The sequence below is a fragment of the Saccostrea cucullata genome, unplaced genomic scaffold (assembly GCF_032062105.1).
Source record: "Saccostrea cucullata isolate Sc308-1 unplaced genomic scaffold, CSIRO_AGI_Scuc_v1 ctg729, whole genome shotgun sequence".
NCBI classification, from domain to species: domain Eukaryota; kingdom Metazoa; phylum Mollusca; class Bivalvia; order Ostreida; family Ostreidae; genus Saccostrea; species Saccostrea cuccullata.
Genome location: NW_026933670.1, coordinates 536,986 through 563,260, shown reverse-complemented (window position 1 = coordinate 563,260; position 26,275 = coordinate 536,986). Strand labels below are relative to the sequence as shown.

At 31.5% G+C, this 26,275-nt stretch overlaps 2 protein-coding genes across 2 annotated transcripts; both read left to right on the top strand.

Moving 5' to 3' along the window:
- Positions 1 to 237: 237 nt before the first annotated feature.
- LOC134238861 (receptor-type tyrosine-protein phosphatase epsilon-like) lies at positions 238 to 3,504 on the top strand. The gene is made up of 7 exons (XM_062720966.1): positions 238 to 258; positions 321 to 499; positions 739 to 1,006; positions 1,093 to 1,180; positions 1,584 to 1,660; positions 1,870 to 1,906; positions 3,362 to 3,504. Exons 1-7 carry the CDS (start codon positions 238 to 240, stop codon positions 3,502 to 3,504), a joined length of 813 nt encoding a protein of 270 aa, XP_062576950.1.
- A 754-nt stretch (positions 3,505 to 4,258) lies between these two features.
- LOC134238887 (receptor-type tyrosine-protein phosphatase C-like) lies at positions 4,259 to 21,928 on the top strand (the record flags this gene model as incomplete). Its single annotated transcript, XM_062721000.1, has 15 exons — positions 4,259 to 4,275; positions 4,634 to 4,769; positions 4,864 to 4,921; positions 14,081 to 14,149; positions 15,172 to 15,369; positions 15,478 to 15,669; positions 17,559 to 18,196; positions 18,415 to 18,502; positions 18,591 to 18,667; positions 18,939 to 18,975; positions 19,155 to 19,255; positions 19,476 to 19,592; positions 19,787 to 19,935; positions 20,079 to 20,214; positions 21,811 to 21,928. Coding segments are annotated over 15 exons (2,085 nt in total), but the record flags the coding sequence as incomplete, so codon positions are not given.
- Positions 21,929 to 26,275: the final 4,347 nt, after the last annotated feature.

Sequence of the window (26,275 nt, the reverse complement as noted above, 5' to 3'; positions counted from 1 at the left end):
AAACGATCTTATTATAGGATTAATCATACACATGTGAAAAATAATAAGGTCTACACTTTACCATACAAAAGAAATGGCAAATTATCACAATTGGTAAATATTTCGCAAATTGGGTTAAACTGCAAGGTTACATGTAAGGTCAGAAGGTGAAGCTTTTCAGTACCCCCCCAAAAAGGTCTTGTCACAAAGATTTCATCTGGGAATATTGAAATCTGTAGTTCTAACCTATCAAAAACTATGGACAACCAGACAAAACTGGTATGTCCCATAATCTTTTAAGGGGGCATAATATTAAATCCATTTAACTATAATGTCCCAAGACTCATGTTTTTCACACTAAAAGAAATTTGCCATGTTTCAATTGTATTTTTATTTTGATTCGCACATGTATATCAGGACAACCAAATGAACACGATAATGAACCCGAACCTATGCTTCTGGCGGCTTTGTTTGCCATTATCATCCTTCTGTTGATTCTCATCATCCTTTTCATCAGAAGGTAAATCTAGTTAAGTTGTACCTCTAATTTTCATAAGGAAACTTTTCAATTTTAAATGCTAAAGGCAAATACATCTTAAAACTTGTTAAATTCAATGTACAAGTAAAACCATTATTTGGGCAATCACCAGATGAAAGTAAACATCACTTGATTGTCACATGTATTTTAATTTGTCATATGACGTTTTAGATTGAGAACAAAACTGATTGCAACCTCTAGAAAACAATTTCTTATTTTAGATGCATGAAGTGTCGACAGAAGAGCGCCTCAGTTGTTAGGTATGTTAATCCTGTTTTAACTGTTTCTGAGACCCAGGCACCATTGATAGATGATCGTGTCACCATTGTGCTCGAAGAAATCGATCATAGCGTCGCACCTCAGCAAGACGAAACACCGGAAGTCGTGGTGGAATACTGCAATCTTAAGTCGTACAGAGTATCACTCGATCAGTTCATTAGGGAGGTAGATGAAAAGCGAGACAACGATGCATTCCGTGAAGAATTTAAAGTAAGAATCTGACAGTAAAGTGAATGTTTTGATCTAACTGAATAATTCAGGTTTTTAAATGGCTAATTTTTAAAAATCATATCCAGGAAATTCCAAATGGCTTGTTAGAACTTCACTCAGCTGCCTTGAAAAAAGAAAACAAATCCAGAAATAGATACAAAAAAGTTTACCCATGTAAGTTTTCACACTGTGTTTTTTAACATTTAATTGAAAATATCAAATGCCATTTTGCAAATTTTGCCCTTCATTGACTATTTTTAATGTCAAAATGTAGTGCTGCACATGTTTTTTGATAAAATACAATAGGCAAGACTCTGTTTTTTCAATTTTAAATTTAATTTTTCAATTTTTTTCAATTTTGAGGAAAGTTTGAAACGAATTGGACAAGTTTCTTATACCTCCTTATTTATTTTTAATATAAAAATGATTTGAGTAAATGTCAGTAGATTACTTTGGCTCACCACTTCTACTGATCAAATAAAAATTAAAACTTAGAAATTTATAACCTTCTTATTACAGTTTCAAATAATTACAACAATCCCTTTTAACAAGAGCAATGTTTTTTTCTCTTTAAAAGATGACTATTGCCGTGTTATTCTGGAAACAAACGACAGTACAGGAAGTACTGACTATGTGAATGCCTGTTTCGTACATGTGAGTACTTGGTACTTGAAAAGTTCCTTATTGCACTCTCAACCAAATGTTCATTTATTTGTAAACAGGAAATAATTCTCTAATTAAATTGACAACAAATGTACACATTTTGATTTCTGCATTTGATTATTCCAGTGAAACAAAGTAGAAATTGAATTATTTTCTTTACATTGAATTTAAATGAATTGAAATATTTTAATTGCAAATAGGGCTTTAACCACGATAAAGAATACATTGCTGCTCAAGGTAACTTAATTAATCGGTTTAAAGAAGCTATTATAATATTCAAGGTTTTCTTCTCTTGTACTAAATTTAATGAAAAAATGTTATTTTATGAAAAAAGAGCTAGGTTCTTGAAAAATGCATCTTAAATTATTTCTCCTTAGAAGAGGGAAAAATTAAAAAATATATACACATGAACGGAAATAGCACAATTATACATAATACAAACATACAGTTGTATATACTTATATAAACATCAAGTACAATATAACGAAAAATCGCGTGACAATATTGGTGAAATACATCACTTTTGTCAAAATACTGTTCAGATGTTTGGTTAATTTTTTCCGTTTTTTTTTGTTTTAATTTGATCTGAATATTGCTAAAGTTATGATTTTACAGATAACAACAGTCAATCTTATCTTATCTTTTTCATATAAAATTCAATATACCATAAACGCATGCAAAGGTTGCTGACCAGTATACATATACATGATCTGTCAAATCTGTTTTGATCATTTGAAACCTTTACTACAGGGAAGAAACAAATCTTTCTGATACCATCACTAGATAAATTCCAGTGAACACGTGTTCTTTGATTCGGAATATTCTCCAGTAGAAATATAAACAACGCCATTTTTACTTGACTTCCTCGATGTTTCCATATTGAAACGATTGGGAAGCGTCATCTGTGGCCATTCGGTTATCTCTTGATAACTTTCTATGAACCAAGCATTCCATTCTTTATTCCTCCCATTTATGAACAATTGTAACAACTCCAATTTCCATTTTATCTGAAATATCTCTGACAGACAAACATGCATCAACTGGTTTCAATTATAGGACTTGTGGCATCCGGGAAAAAAACTGATATAGGCATCAACTTTCTTTATTTATTCTTTGGTAAAATGAATGAACGATACATTTATTTATGAAACGGACATAAAGAGCACGCGGCGAGTGTGACCGGTCGGCAGGGGATACTCACTCCTCCATGGCACCTGATACCATCTCTGATGTTTTGGAGGTCCGTGTTTGCTCTGCTCCTGTTTTGTATTGTTTTATGGATTTTGATATTGAATACTGTTCGTTATCTCCATATCCTTCATGTTAACGTTGAAAATGAACAATGATCAAAGTCTAAAAATCTGTAAACAATACAAATATGTAAAAATGGCAAAAATACAGATCTTTGGAATTCAAAGACTGGATTAGGTGCCTTGGAAGAGTAAGCCTCTCCTGTTGACTATTTACAGCTGCCGTGAGCACCGATTTGTATCACATAACATCTGCTTTAAATGTATATATTCATACCAGAACTAAAGCACTTATATCTTAAAGTTAAAAAACTAAATTAATATATTTTTGACAGTCTTTACAAAGCTAGAATGCTCAAATTTTTAATTCTTGAAAATTTACCTTTCAGAACTGACATAAGTTGTTCGTTGTTATTGAAGTTATTTTTTTCTTATCTGTAAGGTCCATTTACCAATGAAACTCTGTTGGATTTTTGGCGAATGATTTGGCAGAACAGATGTACCCGTATCGTAATGTTGACAAATCTGTTTGAAGGAGACCGGGTTCGTTATAAATTATTTAAATTACAATTATACACATTATAGATAAATATAACGTATTAAAATTTGTAAGATCTAATATTTTTTTTTGCCTTTAAATATTTGAGTAATTACAATTTTAGCAACAAATAATATCACATAATTACGTCAAAAATGGCTAAATATTGCATTTGAAGCAAAATTGATTTATCAAATAAGCTTTGGCCCCTTCAAAACTGTAATTATCAAATTCAGTCTTAAGGACACGTAAACCTAAATCTGTTTTAAGTACATCATCAGAAAGGATATATCCAATGAAAAAGTAGCTCAAAAATAACAATACATTGATACAAAAATATCATAATGCTTAAAAATTAATTTTATGAATTAGAATTGAGCACCTGTGATGTTGAAAGAACCAAATTCTTTTGGAATTCTATTGAAGGGATCTAGAAATATGCTGTCATGAATAAACTCTTTCTTTTAGTTAACGTTATGCATGAATTGTCTTATCCCGTAACATTTACAAGTTCGATGACACTAAGTCAAATGATTAAGGAGACAATTTACATTACTGTTAATATCATAGTATTTGAGAGAAAGTTTTTATAAACATTATTATATTGAACTCAATATATGTTTAGGGAGATGAGAGAAAGCGGGTTACCCAGTATCACTTCACTGCAAAAATATCTAATGCTTAAAAATTAATTTTATGATTGCCGAGCACCAGTGATGTTGAAAGACGTTCTTTTGGAGTTCTATTGAAGGGATATATCACACACGGTAAAATCTTTCTTTTAGTTAATGTTATGCATGAATTGTAGTCCACTGCAGGTACTATCTTCTGAACAATTTAAATACCGGACTAAATTAACATATTTGAATAATTTTTTTATTATTACTGAAATAAATAAATCTATCTATGTGTTTTACTCCAGTTTTTTGTTATGATTTGTCTGACTTTACTTCCTTAGTTATAGTTTGTCTTACTTTACTTAGTTTTTTGTTATAGTTTGTCTTACTTTACTTAGTTTTTTGTTATAATTTTTTGATTATTACTTTAATAAATAGTTTTTTGTTATGTTTGTTACTTTAGTTTTTTGTTATAGTTTGTCTGACTTTACTTCCTTAGTTATAGTTTGTCTGACTTTACTTCTTTAGTTATAGTTTGTTTTACTTTACTTCCTTACAGCGCTGGTATTGGTAGAACGGGGACATTTATTGCTCTTGATTCACTCCTGAAGGAAGCAGCTGCTATGGACAGCATTGACGTCATCAATTGCGTCTCTAAGCTACGTCAACAGAGGGCGTTTTCAATCCAGACAGATGTACACAAATTGATCTTCTTTTACGTAAATTTTATCAATTATGTCATTAGTGTAATTTTTAAGTATAAATGCTGTTTTTTATTTCTCCATTTAGATGCAGTACGCGTTCCTGCACGATGCCATTGTACATGCCGTGACCCACCACAATCTACCAATTCCCATTCATAAACCGGACGAGATGTTGACAAATTGATCAATCGTGAATACAAGACAGACATGTACATATAAAACCATTTACCAGCGACCCAAGCAAAGAAGGAGATTTTCAAACTTTGTTCACAGATTTATTGAAGATTTCTTATGAAAATGGTCATGAAATTGTGATGAAATTATTTATATTCATGATTTTTTTTGCTTTAACATTTTTTTTAATCTATTACAAATTATTTTAAGTTCTGTGTGCGTTGTGATAAAAGTTCTTGGTTTGTTTATTGTTTGTTTATTTGAAATCATAATGATTGTTTAAATGGCTCTGTTTTCTTTGTACATACATTTCTATGCTACAGTGTAGTAACACAGATCTTACAAAGAGAGTATTTTGAAATCAAAATAAGATGTTATCGTTTGATCATTCAATGTATTTGAAGATATATTTTGATTAACATGTAAATAATTCTAATAATACGATGTAAATATCATAATTTAAATATTGCTTATTTTGATTTACAAACTTTTTGCTATAGATGTTTTAGGCCATTTTCGGCCAAACCTATGTTATAAAACTGTAGATGTTTGTATATATCATATTGATTTTATGTTGCTTACTCTGAGTTTTTGAGATAAAATAATAAAGATTTTCAGATTTTTAAAATTGCATATCGATATGCTAGGTTACTGTCATGATAGTAATAAAAGCAATTAGAAAAATTATTAAAATAGTAAAAACAACGAATGAATAATGCTACAGGAATTCAAAACCTTGTCTTTAGTAATGGCTTTGATGCCTGTACTTTTTGGTAAGTGTTTATGATTCAGTGTGCAATTTCATATAGAACATTTGATGTTCGCTTTTTCCTACGCATCTGAGTTGTTATACATCAAAATTTTAAAAATTGCCACTCTTTCTTTTGAAAAAAAATATACAGTCAAAAAGATTTGTATTTCAAAATTTAAGGACTATATTGATTTAAATGATAAGCATCATTTCTGGAATAAATTGTTGAACAGTACTCGTGAGTTTCTTCTTTCCTGCTGTTATTTATAAGGGGTGTTTAAAAAGGCTTGGTGCATGTACATGTGCAATTGTTACTGGAATCCACTTTTTATCTTTGTAAGGATTTTAATGTAGTTTCTAAATCCAGTATAAGTATAAGTTAATGAAACTGAAAATTGATTATTAGAATATAATGTTTATTCTCTTTCTCTGTTTTATTAATTTAAACATATTTTAGTTACTTTGATGGACGTGTTCGGTACAGTCTGCCCGGCCACCTGTCTATGTAGTTTTGTCTGAATTTTTTTTATGATTCAATCTCTGTAAAACTTCCCACAATGTATCCTTCCGTGAAGCAAATTAAATTCGTACAAACTTATATTAATGCCTTTTTTAAAAGAGAAAATTAAAAACGAGAAAAATTATGTGAGAATTATTCCAAGACCAAAAATCTAGAAAACACAAAAGTGAAGAATTCCGGAAATCGTGTAAATATTTTAAAATCTTTATTTCAAAACAGCATGATAATTAGTAATATCAATAAAACATATACTCGTTATGTACGTGTAATAATTTCTCTTAAAATAAAGCTCATCTGATTGAAACGAATATTATAAAGTTTACAATTCACTCAGGAAGGTGAAAGCTTCACTTTGATAAAACAAACAATGGAAAACGACCAAACAACCAATCTTGAGTCAAAAATATTTTGAGATTAGAGCTTGTAGCCGAATACACAAAATGCACAAAAATGCTGATTTCCGTAGTTAATCAAAATTTTCTTAAACCGATAAATAAGCATCCTCGTAGGGTCAAAATCGTTTGTTATATAGTACAAAAAATCTTTTAAGAAATGCTTAAAGTAGAATATCGGGATAAAGAACTGGATTCAAGCTCAAAATTCGTTACCACAATAAAACTCGAGGAGCGGAGCAAATACGGATATCAGAGGTGGGATCAGGTACCATGGAGGAGTCAGCATTCCCTGCAGACCGGCCACCAGCGCCGACTGAAACACCTATTTCTGAAAATGTAAAACAAACCAATACCCGTAGCTCAATTTCTAAGGATGACTTTCTTCAAAAGCATATGTAAGTTTTATACTCTTTTATATTTCCCAACCAAACTGAATCTGATTGAATCTGAAATACTTCAAGCATACTTGACTCTTAAAAAACATAAAAATCCTTAGCTAGAGACATAGCGGGTGCATTCTAGTAAAGAAAAACCTCAATAGTACTTACCGTACAACAATATATCTGAGAAATTTTGTTTATCAGATGTGGATACTTAACAACTCCAAGTAAGGTTTAGAAAATTTTATAAAACTCCGAATTTTGTATTTAAATGATGTTTGTGTTTCTCCATCACAATATATATAGTTTTTTTTAAGGTCAGGGCTTCCAACAATCGGTCGAAATTCATATTAGGACCAATTGTGTCCAATTATTAGCAGACAAATAAGTCCCAATTGATTCCATACGAATGGTCTTGCTCTACGTTGGAACAATTTTGAAAATGTAGCAAGCAATTCATAAACACATTGACGAAATATGGATAAAAACAAGTTTGGCTTTCCAGAAAGCCTGAAATGTCATCTCTTTGGTATCAATAATGTCAAAGAAATAAAACAGAAAGGTAAATATTTTAATGCAATGAATATATGGATTATTGTACCTGAAGTTCCCGAATTACTTATAATTCAGCAAACAGAAAACTAAGCTGACAAGTATTTTAACATAAGAAAGAACAGTCCAAAGATGATTAGTACCCACGTAAATCTTAAGTATTTAAACCTTTCGAAAAAAGCCACCTATACCTACGTTTTGTTCACTTTTAAGAAAAATGAGGGGCAGGGTCCCACGCAGTGATTTAACTATGGATACTACTACAAATCTATATATAGAAATCGCGTCATTGTCAGTTCTCCTTGTGTGGCTTATCAATTTAATAAGGCATATTATTGAGGATCACTATATATACGACACACCAAAACTTTAGATATTTATAAGCATCGTACTTCTTTTCTAAATTTTCCTTGGCTTTCAAGGCAAATAGGCCTAAACCGAAAGTACATCACACACTTGTAAGCTAGTTCTGTTTCTAACAATATATATAGTTTACAGCTACTTGGAACTCCTTGTGTAGATTCTCACTTGAGATATTGTAAAACATCGAGGATTCCCGAAAAATTAATGGAGGCTTACACTAGGACTTTACTTCCGGCATACAATCTTAATGTGTCATCTCCCGAGGGAGATGACAATAATCTTTGAATTCACCATTTCGCAAATCATACGTTTGGTAGCATGACCTTGTCAGCAAATACAATATATCATTCAGTCAAATACTAAGTTTTTTATACCGATTGTCTGGACATCATTTACTTCAGGCACATGCATGACTCCGACAAAACGATTTTGGCCCTATTCATTTAGCTAGTTTTAACAGATTTAAAGATGTTGAAATTCTTTTTGAATACACTGGGATATCGATTATATGTTGCAATATAACATTTTTTTTAAATCCAGCCTCAGCATCAAAACATTTTATATACATTATCATTATTTATTATTATTATTATAAAATTCGTGTAGCGCTTAATATACTTAAAATTACTCTAAAGTGCTTAAACATAAAAAAATAAAATATACAATAATTAAGACATTATTGAGAATATGAAATAGACATATAGATATTGAAAATTTAATAATAATTATGAAAATTTTTAAAAAAAATAAGATTCTTAATGCATGAGCCTACATATATTTTTCCTGTCTCCTATAGCTTGAGCGGAACAATGGTCTACTCTGTAAAACAAGTTCCTATTTCGATTTATTCTTCTTTGTGTATGTTTGCAGGGATGCATTATATTATGAAGGCTTTTAAAAGTATTAAAAAGAAAAATAAGCGGGTTACAAAGGTTAAAAAAATGTTTAAATTTTGAATTTTTTTTTAGGCACAGTTCATGCACTTACGTTGTATTTTTACTATTATTTTGTGGGCTATGGGATATATACGTATGTCATTTATAAACAAAGATAAAAACGAAATAAAATCAGTTACTATGTAAAACTACAGGTTTCTCATAAAGATTAATTGATTGGGTGTATGTTGTTCAACGTTCCTCTCGAGAATTTTTCACTCATAAGGAGACGCCACCACTTGCCGATGAATAGCTGCAAATTTTGTCCTATATTCGGCACTTAAGACCATTGAGCAGCGATTGGTCTTTTTCATACCAGCACCTACTGCGACTTGGGGCCTCGGTTTATAACGTGAAACATATAGAGATAACAAACAGTATCCAAGATCAAAAGTCCATAAAACAATACAAATTAGGAGCAGAGCAAACACGGACCTTGAAAACATCAGAGGTGAGATCAGGTGCCATGGAGGAGTGAGCATCCCCTGCCGACTGATCGCACTCGCCGTTTGCCCCTTGTCATGATCGCAAAATAACGGAAAAATCCATCGTCAGGTCAGTCTATAAATAATGGACTATTAATAAGTATGAAAAACGTCAGTTAGCATTTGACTAAGTGATGCATAAATTTGTATTTGCTGACAAGGTCATTGTATCGACCATATAACTAAGGAAACGATGACTTTACAGGAGACTGCTGATATTCTTGTTTCATAAACTTGTTTGTCAATAATATACTTCGTTTTAAAAATTGTTCATTCATAGAGAATGCCTATCGAATTGACTGAGATATATAAACTCGGTACAGGTGGTGAAAGTATATTGCTGCATAAGTAAGGGGAGTTGACAATAGAAAAGTTAAAGTCATTTTATCATAGAGCTTGGTTTTTAGACTACCATTGCCTTTTGCAAGTAAAATGTCGAACTATGAAAGAGATGTGTCAAACTCTGTGATATCTTTTATTTAAAACTCGCCAGGATACCGTATAGCGGATTTTTTGGCGGGTGTATACTTTGGCGTTTTGCCTGCTTAAAGGTATGCCAATAATTTTGGCGTAATTAATTTTAGCGGACACAGGGTTTCAGGTCTTTGCAGATGAACACTTAGAAGAGTACTTACTATTTTAGCGATTAAAGAGTTTAGCGGATTTCCAATAAAACGCCAAAAGAAGCCAAAATTAGCACCCCGCTAAAATTACCCGCTATACGGTGTATCGTATCTACATGAGAATAGAAATTACCATAATTGTTAATTGACAATATGTCATCGATATATCTAAATGTCGAACTAAAGGCCACAGAAAGTGTTTTCTTATTTTCACATATAACATTTTGGACAGATTCTGCTTCATATGAATACAAAACGGGGCACAATTGGTACCCATTGGAATTCCAATATGTTGTTTCATCCGAAGACCAGTCTCCACTCCAACAATGGGAATCGAACCTGCGACCTAAGGATGAACTCCTTGCTTCGCGACTGTAGAGCAGACGATCTAACTGGCCACTCGGGCGACTATCTCACAAAAAAGAAGCAACCCATCATAAATGCGTACAACAATGTTCAATTCAACTACTTATAAGCAATCTTAATAAAATAAAAAACTGAAAAATTATTTGAATTAAACCCAGGTAAGCTAAATTAGTTTATTATAGCAAAATCGTTTTTGACATTTTCACGGATTTTCAGTCACTCCTGACTTCAGTGGACATTAGTGTGAAATATGGAGTCACAACCTCCCTGTAATCTCCCTGCATGATATTGGTAATTCATGAGGTAGGAAGGGATGGACTCTTGAGCGTGGTCATTTCATTTTTTTTCCATCACTAGACAGTCTGAAGTAGTTATCTACTTTCCGATTGGAGCCTTTTGTTTGTGTAGCGTACCAAAAATGTTTTTATGCCCCCGTAATCGAAGACTCGGGAACTTATAGTCTTTGCTTTGTCCGTCCATCTGTCTATCTGTCTGTTTATTAATCTGTTTGTCCGCAAACACTTTAATCTTGTCCATACCTTTTGATAGTGTAGGGCTATGGCTTTTATATAATATTCCTTGTGACAAGACCATAGTTTTTGTACCACCAAATCTGACCTCATGAGTATTTGTAGTTTGACCCACTTTTACCAAAAATTACTTAGCCATAACATTTGAATAGTTGGTACTAAGGCTTTCATACTTCACATGTATTCAATGTGACACGGATTTATACTGGGTGCTGAACATATCTGTCCTTTTGACCATAACCTTAGAGTCCATTTGTCCGTCCGTCTGTTACAAATTGGGGTACCCATCTCATATCTTCAACTCCTCTCATACTACCTGATGAATTTTAATGAAACTTTTTCGGAATCTTTGTCCCATAGTGCCATTGTGCACCTCCTATTTGACTTTCTGATCGACACATATTTCCCTGTACATGGACACTGCTATTCTTTCCATAATATTGAATGTTACCGATGTCTTATCTGCATCTCCTCCTATAAAATTTGATGAATTGAATGATGCTTTCAGAGATTCTTTATTACATAATGCATTTGTGTATCTCATATATTATTCATAATTTTTAATCCGAAACTTATTTCGTGTCTCCGAGAACAAAACGTGGATTTTAACATTATAATGGTATGGTAGGCGGGAATATCATTTCATGAGCTCAGTGCTAACAGTACTCCTAGTTTAAATATATGCACATTTGCTAACGTTAACCAGGAATTATAGTACATCTGTTTTTTATTTTAATATTTCACTCGAAAAAGTCTTGAACGAATGCTTAATAATCAAGATTGATGATAAACGTGATGATTTCAATTATTGGTCGTTACAATGGCCTTGCCAGAAATAAATCTGGCATTAAATAAAATGTTGATAGACCTTTTCCATACTAATTGTTTACACGCTGAATTGCCTACAGAGTTTTCCGTTATTTCCTGATCATGACAAGGAACAAACTGACCGGTCGGCAAGACAGTCATGTTCACTCCTCCATGGTCTCTAATCCCACTTCTGATGTTTTTGAGGTCCGTGGTTGCTCTGTCCCTGATTTTTTGTTTGAATAAACTTGTGTGCTTAAAACTGTTTGTTATCTCCGTATTCTATAGAAGATGACCAATAAAAAGATGCATCCATTCTTTTTTAAAGAAGCAGCTGTCTATGATATAAAACGTGATCTTTGATGTATGCTTTGGAAATGGTTACTTGAAACGTTGTCTATTTATGCCAATGCTATTAAGCATGATTTTGTGATTTCACATTTTTCTTCTTTTGGGTTATTGTGTCCATAATTTATAAATACTACTTCTTATGGTGGCATATTTATGCCTTCCACATACTTTTTTGTCAACATAGCATAGCATATCATGTCAAGTCAAGATAACTATCTCGTCACGTAATGAAAACTTTCAGATTTGTCGTCAAACACCGACTTTTATCTTGTACAGTCAAGATAAGCTATCGTATTTATGCGATAGCTCTCTCGACAAATATAAATAATCTTGTATATCGATTAAAAGTTATCTCGTCATATCAAGATAGCTATTGCAACAAAATGTGATAGCTTATCTTGACTGGACAAGATATAAAGTCGGTGTTTGTCGACAAGCCAGAAAGTTATCATCAATTGACGAAATAGTTATAATATGTTGACTCGACATGATATGCTATGCTAAAAAAAATTATATGGATGGTATGGTGGCATATTAATGCCATCAACACATTTTTTTGTTAACATAGCATATCATGCTTAGTCAAGATAAATATCTTGTCAAATCATGATAACTTTCTGGTTTGTCGACAAACATTGACTTTATATCTTGTCCAGTCAAGATAAACTATCACCTTTAATTTGTTATTTCGACATGACGAGATAATTTATCTTGCATCATGAATAAATAGCTATCGCAAAAACACGAATCCTAATTTGAAAAAGGGAGGTGGTGACACATCAACATTTAGATTCATAAGGAGGGGGGGGGGGCTATTGTACCGATCACCACTTTTGAAGAGGGGGGGGGGGGGGGGGGCAAGAGTATCTCTGTGCCCCTCATCCGGTTAAAAAAAACCTGAGTACAGCAGAGATCCACTAATATATCCCCAAACTAAAGAAAATTCTCGCAGTTGGATTTTGATTAAATCTCTGTTTTTTTTTCTTGTTATATATCTAATTTGGCAGACACTACACTTTCCTCCTTTAATCTTTGTGACTAAGTTTTTACAGATTGGCTGAAATCACAAATTATTTTATATTATTTTAAGCAATAAGAAGTCAGATCTGATGTGCTGATAGTTATTTTTTAGTTGATATATTCTATCATGGTTATATTTTAATGTGATTTACAAGTATTCTATCATTGTTCACTGTTTATATTTTTGGAATTCAGTAAGTGGGTGATGGTGGGTGGGGGTTGGGTGATAGGTTTCAAGACTGTGGAAGTTCGCGTTCATAAGTCAGATCCTATGTATACATGTTCCACAGAGCGGAACACCATCAAATATTTACAAAGTACATAGTCAGTTTTACTTTTATAATTCTGTTTTTTTTTTTTCTAATTTCGCTTCATACGCCCCCACTGAATTCAAGAGATATTAGTTAATATATGACAGTGAACCATGATAGAATATAACAGATCCCCACCTCAAAAGTGGTGATGGCTACAATAACCTCATATGATAATGCTTATAATCTAAATGTTGATGTCTCACTATCTCCCTTTTTCAAATATTTTTGAATTACGATATCAAATGCATGGTACATAAGCTTTCACTAAATCCCAAGTGAAGTGAAGATTCATTAGAATTCTTCCCGCCCACGCGAAGTTAATTCAAAAACCCTTTATACTGACATCTTAAGAATATTCATATATCTATATAAATATATATATATTCATTTTTTTTCATATCGACAATACTATATAAATGTGATTGATTATCTTGTCTTGATTGATATCTGAAAATTAATATATTATGTCAAAAAATATTAATACAATTCAAAATACAAATGTATGTGTATAAATAAGGAGTTTAACACTTTATATGGTGATAAGACAATAAAATATAAGACAATATACAAATTTATAACACAACAAGTGTAGAGCCATTTACGCTTCCGTACTAAATGCTTTTAATAATGGTGCTTTTGCCGTCAATTCCCTTTTTCCGTTGAAAAAGCCGAGATAAGTGTAATTTCGGAATGTTTATTTGTAGAATCAATGTTCAAACGGAAATATGATGGATGATTTTATCTCCTTTCGTGGAAAAATTCCGGACTCGTCCATATTTTAAATTGGACAGGAACTTCATTTTAAGTTCCTAACTTTATTTATAAAGTGTATTTAGAAACAGTTCTTATTACAGCTTAAATTTTGATTGAAAACTTAGAAACAGATTTTTAAAAGTAAAGAACAGTGAAGAAAGTAACGTACATATTTTGTATATATCAAATTATTTTAACAGAAAACAAGTGGTATCTTTTTTATAACGACAAATATTTTTCTGTCTGACTCTTCTCACTATTCTTTATTCATTTTTACTAAAAACACCAAAATAAAGCTCAATAATATGATAAGAAATTGATTCTCGATTATGTTTTCTTTTCAAATAATTATAGTGTTGTATGAACGTATAATATTTACACGTAACTGTGAACTGGTTAGTTTACAACAATTCAAGTGACACGGAAGATAACATTAATTGTTGAAATTTTGAAAGAACACATCAAATATGGCAGAACTATTGAAAAGCACGTGTTTGTTTTTGACAATCAGTTTTATACAAGGTATTTTTAAAGATATTATTTTTGATTTCACATAGAGATAAAAATATTCATGGCAAATATATATGAATATAAGCTGTATCGTATATTTGTTAATTATTGTGGAAAAAAGGATAAATGTTTACATTTTTTTCTTATGTTTCAATGACTTTCATCTTCAATAATATTGATACCCATTTTTATCTTTGATTAACTCTACTTTTAATCCTTACTGGGGAAAATCTAAACTTCATGTTTCTTAAACTAGCCTTTGAATCGTAGATATTTTTATTTGATTTTTTATTAATTTCCATTGTTAATTCTAAATAAATGAATTGGAAGATTTTTGCATGAACGGTTTTGCAGAGGTTTTTAATTTAACATATTATTTTCTTACGTTTAATTTCTCAATAGTGGCAGGTTTTATAAAGATTTTTTTTTTATTATCATTATTTAGTTTTCTCTGTATTTTCTTCTCAGCTTTATCATTTTGTTTGACAGGTTTGAATAATTTTTATCTTTGAAATTAGTTTCCTACCTGTAATTTCTCTAGAGAATCCTTATTTTGTTTGACAGGCATTGAATACTCATCGCTCTCCCAGTCCTCCTTTCCTGGTAATATTTCTCCAGTCAGGAGGGAAGACTACGCCGCACAGGCTGTGGACGGAGATCCGTTTACATTCATTCAAACGAAAAATGGAACAAATAATTACTGGAGGATTACATTTGATAGACCTACCTCAATATCATGTTTTACAATGTTTGTCTCTGGAGGTTTGTTAATATTGGCTAAAATGCTGTTGTACATAAAATAAAACTAATTCAAATAATCCTAAATATGTTTTGTCTGATTTGAGAGATCTAATTTTTTTTCTGATTCAGGTGTCTATAAGATCAGCGTGAATTTAAGCTATCCACATTCGCAGGAAAAACTTTGCGATGAAATTCCTGCAGAATCGGTCCAGAACATCTACAAAATTAAGGTCTGCTGTGACAGAGAACTTCAGGTGGATTCCTTCACGATCACACGAACAGATGTTGGAGTGTTACAGCTTAATGAAATTTACTTAAAGGGTTTGTCTTAACATTATAGTGTATATAAGTTTCAAATACAAATATCCATATTTCCATGTTTTATAGTTATACATGTGTTAGATTTGGGTAAACAAGATAACTTGCAAGACATTGAATACACTAAGGTAGGACACAATAGATAGGCCAATTTTTTCCTCAAGCTCAATTTTTCTAAAACTTTGATATTTTGTTCAAGGATACAAAATCTCTCTTTAATTATGATTTGAAAGGAATTCAGCCACCAATTTTAGCCCACATAGTCTGAAATATGGCCTACCAGACCCCTGTTAGAAGATTGTGAAATCATACATTCGACTTGAGAATGAGCCTCATTTTAGAATTATCAATTGATATATTGCACATTTGTGTAATACTTTTAATAAAGATAACCTTTTTGTTACTTTAAATCAGTAAGTCATATTGATACAGGAAAATTTGAGTAAAATAGAACATACCTAGAGTTGGAATTGAAAATCCACATGTAAATACCCGACGGTTTAAGTTTTCTTAAGAGAAAATGCGTAATTCAATTTTTACTAAAATTCAACAGAATGATTCAAATGCATCCTAGATTAAAATGTGTGAAAATAAAGAAAATTGAACCAGTGGTTTCAGATATTTTGGCGATTAAAATAAATCAATGGCAAAAAACCCCCAAAAGATTCAGTAGATGACGTCACAATATTTGACCTTTGACCTCTTGATATGACCTTGCCCTTTGTAGAACATAGAAAATGGAGAATCCTTATATATATTCCAAATATCAGCCCTCTACTAGTTATGGAACAAAAGTTACATTTTATTTTATAACAGACAGTTACATACTTATTTATTGCACTTAGATAGCTTAAACACATTCCAAAATGTAAGCTCCCAAGTGACCAATATATAGGATTCTCTGATTTTTTCCACAAAATATTACGCAAACATGCCAAAACTTACTATTTTTCTTACAAGGATCATTCATTGTTGTCAATATAGTAATACTACTATTATTTTTTTCTCCAGTACTTTTTAAGAAATAAGTTAAAATAGAATCCACGGGTGTTGTGTCCTACCTTAAATGATTTTGAACGACCAAATAACAAAATTAAATCTTAGAAAATAAAATGCATGATACATACCAGCATATCTCTTATTGTTTGATCAGTTTTACATCCCCTGGAAGGTGTATAAAATTTTCTCATCTGATACGTAATTAAAGTTGGTGAAGGATTGAAATATAAATTTTTATTCAACACTCGGAACTCTTGCTTTTTGAATATCTTTTACGTGTCAATGCCTAACGTGACATTGGAATAGGGTTTAAGGATTTCCATTGCTTTCAGGACCAAATTCTTTACCCTTAAATGTCCATCAAGTACATAATACTGATGTTAAATGAAAGCATTTTCTAGTAGGAAAGGATCGCCTACAAGAAAGTTTCAAAAGTTTCTTTAATTAAGCAATACATAATTAACAAAAAATGCACTGAAGTCTCTGGGAAAACGCAATTTTTAAAAATATGAATTCAAATAATTTTGATATCCTTATATAATGTGATGGAAAGATGCATTCAAGGATTAGAAAGAGACAGACAATTAAAAAAAATATTTTTTACCGAACAAAATTTTTGAGATTGATTTTTTGTATTAATTAAAAATAGATGGAGATAACCAATTAATTAAAAATAGATGGAGATAATCAAAATTCAAAGTCATAAATTAGGACACATCCTACTTTTATATGTCAATATTAATAAATGGGAAATTATGTCTAAGATACCTAGTTTTCAACACCTACATTTCTGTTATGTATTCAATATCATTAAATCTGTAGCTTTAAGGTATTGTAACCCGTTTTTGTTTTAAGTTTAAAGAGATATAATGCAATGTATGTCAAATTTTCAGGTTGCTGCAAAGGTTTTTACGGTTTTTCATGTATGGAATGCAATGAATCCTGCTCCACATGTGACGCAGCAAATGGGGAATGCTTATCATGTGCTCCGTTTAGGTTTGGAGCTCGATGTGAGAAGACTTGCCCGTATAAATGCCTGAATGGATTTTGTGATAGAGACACTGGATTCTGTACAAGTTGTTACCCCGGGGCTTCAGGGCAGAAATGTACACCATGTAAGGGAGGAAAGTATGGCCATCACTGCAACCAGTCCTGCACTGACCATTGTGACAGCGATTGTGAAGCTGAGACAGGCAAATGCATTGCATCCAGGAGTTTAGATAAAAATGGAGAGGTCTTCGACCAAAAGAATATTTCCATGGCTGTAGTAGTCTTTTTGGTCTTAAATATAGTAATAATAATTGCTCTTGTGGAGAGAAAAGCAATACTGAGGATATGTATGACCAAGAAATATGACTCATGTGAGACATATCGTGTTATAGAGCTAGAAGAAATTAGGCAGGACGACTCAAATGAATATGAGGAAATATGTCAACATGAATATGTGAACACATTAGATTTGAAAGTGTCCGTTGATAAATTTGTAGAAAAAGTCAGAAGTAAGAAGGTGAATTTTGTCAAGGAATTTAAGGTAATTTAAGAGGCAGTTTTCTTATTTTAATGTTAATGCACAACATGTTGATGGTACTTAAAAACATTATGGTAGAAGGTAAACTTTTGTTTTTTGTTGAAATTAAACTTTAAACACAAATTTAGTTAAGATTTGAATGACATCTACAATTCATCATACATTTACGTTACTAAGTTTTTCTATAAATGATTTAATAACATTTTTGCACTTTATTTCAGGAAATTCCTTGTGTAATGACAGATGCTCATCTCAACGCACTTCTTCCAGAGAACAGAAGAAAAAATCGTTACAAGAAAATATATCCAAGTATGTTTGATTTTTGTGTTTAAAGACTACAACTGTATTAACAGAAATATTAATGATTAAAGGTTTTTTGTTTTCTTGTTTATTTTAGATGACTGTTGTAGAGTTATTCTGGACTTGTGTGACGTGACTGGAAACTCAGATTACATAAATGCATCGTTCATAAACGTAAAGAATGTTATTAATCTGTCTTTTTATGCATAAAGTAGTAAAATACACAAGTAAGATACAAATGGAGCGGATATGAGATTTTTAAACGAAAATGTTCAAATCAATAGAGAGTATCCTTTTGACCGATATATATGCTAAAATTAGTTGAATATTAAATAAATCTATTTCTTTGAATTCTGTATGTCGATTTTCATTGTTTATTTTCTGTTGAGAAAAGTGCACATCTTATTCTATGCTAAAATAATATTAAATTCCATTTCATTTAAAGGGCTTTGAGAAGGAAAGAAAATACATAGCTGCACAAGGTAATATGTGTAAGAATAAAATTAATGTGAACTAGGGGTACTAGTAATTTTTAGCAAATCACAACAGAAAAACGACTAGAGAACGTAAAAGTTTTGTTTTTTAATCATAAAAAACATATTGATCAAGATTTCTGAAAATAAAAAAATGGATTAACATTGAAACGACTACTCTATTTCAGGTCCATTTAATCACGAGACGACTGTTTTGTTCTGGGAAATGATCTGGCAATACAACATTTCTAGAGTATTGATGCTAACTAAACTAATGGAAGGCGACGGCGTGAGCTGATTCTAAATTAAAATCTCTTTTATGAATGATTTTGTAAATTTGATTTTATATATCAAAAACATGAAAGTATATAGGCACTTCATAGAAAATATATTTTTGCTCACAGGGAAACTGTACTACTAAGGTTGCTGTTAATGTCAGTATTTTCTAGCTAGATATTTATTGTATTCTTGTACGGCATCTAGTAAAAGTTTACTGTGATATATTACAGATGCAGTGCGTGCAGTACTGGCCCCTAGCAGAAGAGAGGATAGGACGTGTAAAAATTACTCCACAGGGTTGTCGTATAATGGAGTGCATAACGACCAGAACTTTTCTTTTAGAAAGGGTACTCTTATTAATTATTTGTTTTGTAACGATTCTTGATGCACTATACGTTTAAAAAATCTTTTTGAGTTGAAATGTTCAAGTTTAAATCCATTTCTATCTGGGAAATATGAACTTCTACAAAAACAGAATTTGGATGTCCTTACTTTAATTTCAATCTACGAAACTATGTATTTCTAATTGAACTCTGCACAGGATGACGAATCACGAACCCTAAAACATTACCAATTCACGGGGTGGTTAAAGAATAAAGTCCCAAGTAACGTAAATACAATAATACAGTTCCATAACTTGGCCAGATTTGAGGAGGACGAGGAGTCGGGACCAATTCTTATTCATTGCAGGTTTGAAAAAGTGTAAATTAAAATGGAAAGAAAAAATCAATTTCAATACATATTTCATTAAACATTTCAGAATTTTAATTAGTTTTGTAATATTTTAAAATAAAGCATTACTTATATAATGATTTCGATGAATTGTGTCTCAGCGCGGGTATTGGAAGAACTGGAACATACTTAGCCTTTGATTACCTGATGGAAGAAGCCAACAAGAGAGGGACTGTTGACGTCATCAACTGCATCGGAAAACTACGACAACAAAGACCTTTCATGGTGCAAACGTCGGTATGCTTAGTATTCAGTGATTACATGTGCTTTGGAAAGCCCCTTTTAACAATAAGGTGTATCTTATCAATCAAAGCCGAGCTTTGCTCTTTTAGATTTCTCTCGTTATTCCAACTTTAGATTAATTATGATATAAACAATGGATATACGAGGGTTGTTCCTAAAAGTCGTAGACAGTGTTTATAACTTTGTTAACATGCAACTAATGCTATCCAATTTTTGCATAGTAATAATATATTCAATGCGCTTTAAATTTTTGATTTCTTAAATATATATCTTTCACATAAATAATATTGGAACGATTTATATGAAGGCCGATATGGTTTGTCGGCGCACGAACAAATTTGGAATAAATTATGTATATAGCTATTACATTTGCTTTTATTTCTTGGGTACTATGTAAAAAGTTGAACTCAAATTTAAATAAAACAGAATAAAAATCTTAATAGCATGTCAAATTTTCATATAAATTGCATTAAAAACAGACGATTGGTGACATAATTTTCAAAGTATTGTTGGAATTGATTTGTGTTGCTGGATGGGAAATAAATATTTTGGATATGGTTTATCTACATCAGAGACGGAAAAAATAATACAGAAGTGACATTACACACTAGATTCTAATAGAAAAGTTATTTTTAAATGCTATGAGATTCAATGATATCATCATGAAACTTAAAATGCATGATCATAAAATGTTAAACTTTACTATGACATGAAAAGAAATTTAATTTAGCAAAGAGAAACTAAACTGATTTCCCTGTCTACGTATCTTGGAATTTTGAAATTGTTAATCATTGATGCTTAATCAAGAAGCAGCTGATACCATCTCTGATGATTTCAGAGGTCTTTTGTTTGTTTGCTCCATTTGAAATGTGCAATTGGTCTTTTAACCATAATTATTTATATTTGGAGTTTTAAAAAAATATTTCAGTGTTTCTACATCAAACATTTTCCCCTATTTTGATGTCAAATAATGAGAATTTGTCAGCATTTGTCATAGGAAGAAATAACAAAAAAGGAGGAACTAAAAGAAAAAATATTTTAAATCGAAAACTCTGACCAATGAAATATTTGGAGGAAACCAACAATTTCAAACTCAAAAGTCCATTAAACGAAACATGTCAGGAGCAGTGTAAAAACGAATATCTGAAATATCAAATGTGGGATCAGGTGCCACGGAGGAGTGAGAAGCCCCCGTTGACAATGAAACCCGCCGTGTGCTCCTTTTCATGATATAAAAGAAGACTTGATTTATTGATCGATAGTTAAAGATTTTCTCTTTAGTTTGGATAAGCTTTCGTGACCTCATGTCACGATTATATGGATATTTTTATCATATTTCCAACCTGATGTTTCCTAAAATATTTCAACTTCCTTATATCCTCCTATAAGTGGATGTATGATTTTGAGTACACTTTTAAGAAGGACAAAGAATCCTAAAAAAAACAGTCGTTTCATCTTTAAGCCATGATTAGAAATATAATCGTAATTGATATTTTCGTTTAAAAGAATGCATATTATATAATTTTATAATTCTTCAAAAAAGCATTTATGAAATGAAACTTTTCAAATGAATCAGATGATTCTTTTCAGGAAGAATACCGTTTTCTGCACGAAGCCTTATCTGAAAATCTCACACATATGTATGTGGACGTCATTTCCTGAAGAAGAAGCTTTGAGGATGTCAGAATTGTTTAAAATATGAGTAAAGGACAATCAGTGAGTCAGAGTAAAAGAAAAGAGGTCGTTTCAAAGTCCAAGATGGCCGTAAAAGGGGATGAACTTAAAAAATAATTCAAATTATTATAACTTCATTGCTATAGGAAGAGGAAACTGAATAATCCATACAAAATATAAGGACTCTTCTATGTTTCGTTTGATTTAATTTTGTGCATTGTGCTTTTAAATATCAGCTACTATCTTAGAGAGAGAGAGAGAGAGAGAGAGAGAGAGAGAGAGAGAGAGAGAGAGAGAGAGAAGAGATTTATGATTAATTTAGCTTAGATTAATATGATATCCTAATTTAAAAAATTGTAAGACATTGTAATTCCTGTACATCTTATTTTCATTATTAAATGTTGTTACACTTCTAACTATAATTGTTTAGTATTTCACACATACATGTATGCATTCTCTTAGCATGAGAAAACGTATTAATTTTAATACCGATGACAACACTGTAGAGTATGGCACGTAATCGAACAAAAGAAGTGTTTTATAAATTATAAACTATATAATTTTAAAAATGAATAAACACAAATCGTTCTACTATATATAAGTTGAAGTTTACACATTTGTATTTGTTACTTTGCACAGACAATTGCTTCTGAACTTTTTATCATCAAAAAAAGCTTTACATTGTATGAACATCTAAAACATAATACACAATCACGTTCATCTTTTCCACCCTAAAACTTTGTTTCTGTTTTACACGTCTATAACTGGTATAGTATATTTAAAATTAAGGACCTTGGCTAATTTATTTTTAAATGTCCAATATTTAGAGGAAACCGTTCTTTCAATTTAAAAGATGAAGATACGAAACGGTGATCGATCTCAGTTAGTCTATGAACAGTACAAGTATTGGGATAGGAAAAAATTACGGATCACACCCACAGATTTCAAATTTGGGATCAATAGTCATTAAGGGTCATTAACCCTCTGGTCACTTATATAAAATTTTGCTTGAACCTTAATGACTTTCCAGAAGAAATGTATCTGTTAAGTAAAATACAAACAATTATAGCATAGCTTGCGGGTCAAATTTTAACAAAAAGACTACCCAATTTTGCAAATCTAAAAAGGAATAATAAACAATTATGCCACTAAGAGTTGTCTCTCTTATCAGAGTATCAATGAACCTTAAAATATACAAAAGTGACACAGATGTGGCAGACTCAACTGGCATCATAAATTCATAAATTCATAAGTATTATGAATTCTGTGCAAGATTACACCAGGTGAAAGCTTAATATGAAAAAGGCTTTGACGCTTTGTCAGAATAGTGTGGAATATAAATTTAAGGGTACTTAAAACAAACAAAAATCTGATGCATGGATCGATGCATATTTTTTGACTGATTTTGATTTGAAATGACATAAATAATAAATCCCTGAAATATAAAGAAATTTTAGGTTTTCCTTGATCCTTAGATATGAGATTTTGTTTTGCTTTTTATATAATTCTATACAAAATGTTGCACTTTTTTTTTAACCTTAAGACAAAATCTTATAAAATTCTCCCACTATACTCGATAAAAATTATTCAGGTTACCAATTTGAATGTTAATCCATGAGAAATATTGCTACATGTAATATCTGAAAAAAGTTTGTTTGTGTTATTTATCCTTAAATCTCGCATTTAGGATGCATAACACAAAATTTAAATACATGGATTGATATGTATTTTTTGACTGAATTTGTTTAGAAATGACAAACTAAAGAAAATCAAAATACATGTTTTCTTTGGTTCTTAGATATGCGACTTTTAATCGTTTTCAATGTTATTGTATACAAAATTTTGTACACATTTTTAACTTTTTGACAAAAATTTACAAATTCCTCTGTGATCTGCATTTAACAACAAAAGTTAGATATTTGTATTGACTTTAACTTTAGTTTTGCATTGTCAGCTTCCCTTACTTATGTAGCAGTATACCCACATCATCTGCGTATGAGGTTAATATCTCTCAGTTGATAGGATACGCAAGAGCATGCTCGATTTACAGTGTGCGAAAAAAAATCCTCAAACTAAGAATTAGCTATAAACAAAAAGTATTTGATGAAAGAAGACTATCAACGGTGTCATTTAAAGCCACCATCTTGCACGTCTTGTGACACCTTATCAGTAAATATAACTCATCATTAAGGTATCCGATCAATAATAGCCTCAGGTTCAATGAATCTGAATGCATAACATATAATTATATTGGCTGAATCCTCAGTATGTGTAGCAATAATCTTCATATGCTTTAGTCTCAATATGTAAGAGCGGAATGCATCCTAATTTTTGACCTTGACGCGTCCTTGAAGAGTTATCCCCCTTTGCTTTTAAACAATAAATTCATTTTCAAAAAAATCATTTTTAATCGTTTTTCTATTCTTTATAATTATTTGCATCTTTTGTTTTTATATTCATAGTATCTAAAGTTTTATTTTTAAAAATTAGGTTTTTCCCATATACCTCAATGCATTCTTAATCAATTAATTACTACTGAGGTAATTATATATATATTTTTTTAAAATTCTCCTGGTAAATCCTTTTCTACTCTAAACTGCTTTGAATTAGTTTTAGAGTATTTAATATGGGATGAATATTGAAGATTAGAAAATTATGTCCCTTTATGGATCGGAGACCTTAAGACGAATACTGCGAACCGACTTTTTCATACTTATTGTTATGCTATTATTATCACAGCGGGGAATTTCTCAGTTTTCACGATCATGAAAAGTGTCACTGGTCGAGAGGGGATGCTTATTCCTCTATGGTACCTGATCTCATTTATGTATTAACACTCTGCACTTGCTCTGCATTTCCCTCGCATTTTGAATTGTTTAAACGTACTTTTGAGAATGATGACTTTTATGAAGCGTTATCTAAATATTTTTTTTTAAAAGACTGATTTTTCTTTTTCAATTTTTAAATAATAAAATAACAGTTCTGAGTATTTTTGTGCATTCATGAATTAAATTCCAGTAGTATTTCAAAAACTATTTTCATCAAATATATCTTAAATATTTTTTCATTCGTGTTTATTTTCAATCAAATAACAATCATACGTGCATTTAAAAAATAGGCAGATTTCACAAGAAGCATAAAGGGAAATTTTGTTCTCAGTGATAAATTGATTGTCTTTTGCATTTACAAATGTTTCTTATCAAGAAATCCACGAACCAATGGCAGCATGATGCTTCCAAAATCATGACTTTGTTTTAGTCTAGTTGATCATAAAATGAAACGCCTGATGAACAATTATTTTGCAAAATATAAAACCTGAACTGGTCACAGTTATTTATTTTGGTCTTCAAAAAACTCCATTTCAAAGGCTCGTATACAGTGGACCCTCAGATATCCGGATTCTTCAGTATCCGGACGCTTTTTCATCGGAACAGAATTTCAAAATGTTATTATGTTTTCTTTAACTGGTGATTCAGGTATCCGGACGCTTCACATATCCAGACAAATTGAAAGGGAAATGTTGGAAGCGTCCGGATTCAATTAATCCACTGTATTTGGTTCTGCTTCACTTTTATCGCCCTCATATTTGGCCGCAGTTATAGTCTAAACAAAGAAAACGCTTCCGTTTGTCCTGACATGAAGGACGCAGCGGGTGTTACCGACCGATAGAGTATGCTTACCCGGGTTTTCTAGAGTTGCGTGTTCGTTCTGCGTTCTGCTCGGGGTTTGTATTGATTTAAGGGACTTCTGTGTTTACTTCCGTTTCGGGGTTTTTTTCTCTACGGAATAAGTGTATCCGTGGTTTTAAGAAAAAAAAATCACCATTTTTAATTTGATACATTTAACCATTGGCAGTGAGTTTTGATAAAAACTTTATTCATTCATGAATGCATGTCTGAATTGCGGGTGTAGAGTGGAGTTTTACCCACTTTAGCGCTCGACAATGATAGATCTGACGTAATGCCAATGTCAGTGGAACTCTCTTAACTAAAGGGACTCATTACAATTTCTGTAATATTAATCATGTAAACAATTTCTGTTGAATTTTAAAATATTTCATCATTTAAAAACATTTTTTCTCACATCCCTAGCTAAGATTTATTTAAGTAGCATGTTTTAAGCTTCTAATTTATACCATTTTGCTTTTTCTTGTATCAGTATAAGGAAATTTCACAGTCTTCTGTGTATAACAAAACGGAAAAACGTCGTTAAAGTGTAAGATGCATAGAGTTTGCCTTATTAAATGAAGCTTAGAGGGAATGAGACACCAAAAAAAAGTTGGGGAGAGTTTGGGAAACATCTGTTACGATTCTCGTTACAATCAGCCCTAGTTTATTTTGGTCTTTAAAATCTCCTCATCTCCGGAAAGTTGTTCTCATAT